Source organism: Octopus bimaculoides, chromosome 19 (assembly GCF_001194135.2).
Source record: "Octopus bimaculoides isolate UCB-OBI-ISO-001 chromosome 19, ASM119413v2, whole genome shotgun sequence".
Lineage (NCBI taxonomy): Eukaryota > Metazoa > Mollusca > Cephalopoda > Octopoda > Octopodidae > Octopus > Octopus bimaculoides.
The window spans coordinates 6059288-6060760 of NC_068999.1; the positions used below are offsets into that span (position 1 = coordinate 6059288).

The window sequence follows — 1473 nt, forward strand, 5'->3', positions numbered from 1 at the left end:
GTATCTATAGCTGTGACGGTAAGTTGTGTATTCTGGAAGGTCTTGTCACGGGACGTACTTTTGCATAAAAAGAGGTGAAGTGGGATCAGAATGAATGAGAGAGGGATTCAAGTAGTGTTTATTCAATTTAAAATTCACAAGTACCGTAAATCCTCGAGTATAATCCGCACTTTTTCCCCCAAATTTAAAGGTCAAAATTTCTAGAGCGTACTATATACGAGGTTAAAAATGAAAAATATTTCCTAAGCAAAATTTTCTAAGTGATAAATATGTAAAGGCAAAATATTTATTTTTCACTGATGTTATTATTGTTATTTCTTTATTTTCTGCAAAGTGCACAAAGGAGTTATATGCTTGCATTATGTTATATATACAATAATAATAAAGGACGTTATTGTATATATGTTTACAAACCAAGGACGTTATATAGACCTCATTGACTCAAATTAGAGAAGGGGTGCGTATTATACACACGGTTTAGGTTTTTCAGAGGTACAGCCCCCTAAAAATCCCCTGCGTATTATACTCAAGGGCAGACTATACTCGAGGATTTACGGTATAATGATAGACAAGCAAATAGAATGACAGACAAATAGACAGAAAGATAGACAGACAGGTGGATAGATAGATACACAGATTGATTGATAGACAGACAAATATATATGTGTGTGTGTGTGTGTATAAAGAGAGAGAAAGAGACATATAGGGACATAAATAGAAAGATAGATAAACAAACAGATAGAAAGAGAGCTAATAAAATGAATGAGAGTAAAAGAGGAGTGTGTTGACAGAATACAGAGAGGTTAATAGTGTTAAGTAAGAGTCTGTTAGTAAGACATAGTGCAAAGGCAGTTGAAGGGAATTGATAGAGAGGGGGTGGGGTAGAGGGAGGTGTGCGTGTGGGTGGGGGTGGTGGAAATTCTGGAGGTGTAGTGAAATGAATATGATCAATAACGACCGTTTCCATTACGTTTGAGATGTTGGGATTGGGATCAATAGGTCGATATCTGGCAGGGGTCAGATCTATTGCCCCTCCTTGAGAATGGGATACGCTGCAGCCTGTTTCTATGGATTCGGATAGCTTCCTGAAAAGAACGAGAAAGGGAGAGAGAAAGTGAGTGGGAGACAGTATGTGAAAGAATGAGAGAGAGAGAGAGAGGAGGAGGAAACAAAGAGAGAAAGATTATTATTCAGGTCACTGACTAGAATCGAACTCGGAGTCTTAGGGTTAGTAGCCCGCGCTCTTAACCACTATGCCATATGCCCGTTGTTGTAGTATTAATGCCACTGTGATTGCCCCAAATTATGGCAGCTCCGGGTGACACTGTTATAATAGTTGTTGTTGGTGGTGGTGGCGCAGGCTTTTCGAAGGTATAATTGCTGTAGGAAATATATTTAATAAAGAATTCTAGATATGGTGATGGTGGTGGTGGTGGTGGTGGTTGTGGGGTGGTGGTGGTGGTGGTGGTGGTG

At 39.2% G+C, this 1473-nt stretch overlaps 1 protein-coding gene across 1 annotated transcript in view; it reads left to right on the forward strand.

Annotated features, from left to right (window-relative positions):
• Positions 1 to 5: 5 nt before the first annotated feature.
• The window catches only part of LOC106872866 (nuclear receptor subfamily 2 group E member 1), a gene marked incomplete at its 5' end in the record, with an annotated part of 20030 nt that continues 18562 nt past the window's right edge, over positions 6 to 1473 (forward strand). Inside the window, one exon of the mRNA XM_014920004.2 lies at positions 6 to 18. Within this exon, the coding sequence (XP_014775490.1) occupies positions 6 to 18 (13 nt within the window). The remainder of the gene's footprint in view (positions 19 to 1473) is intronic.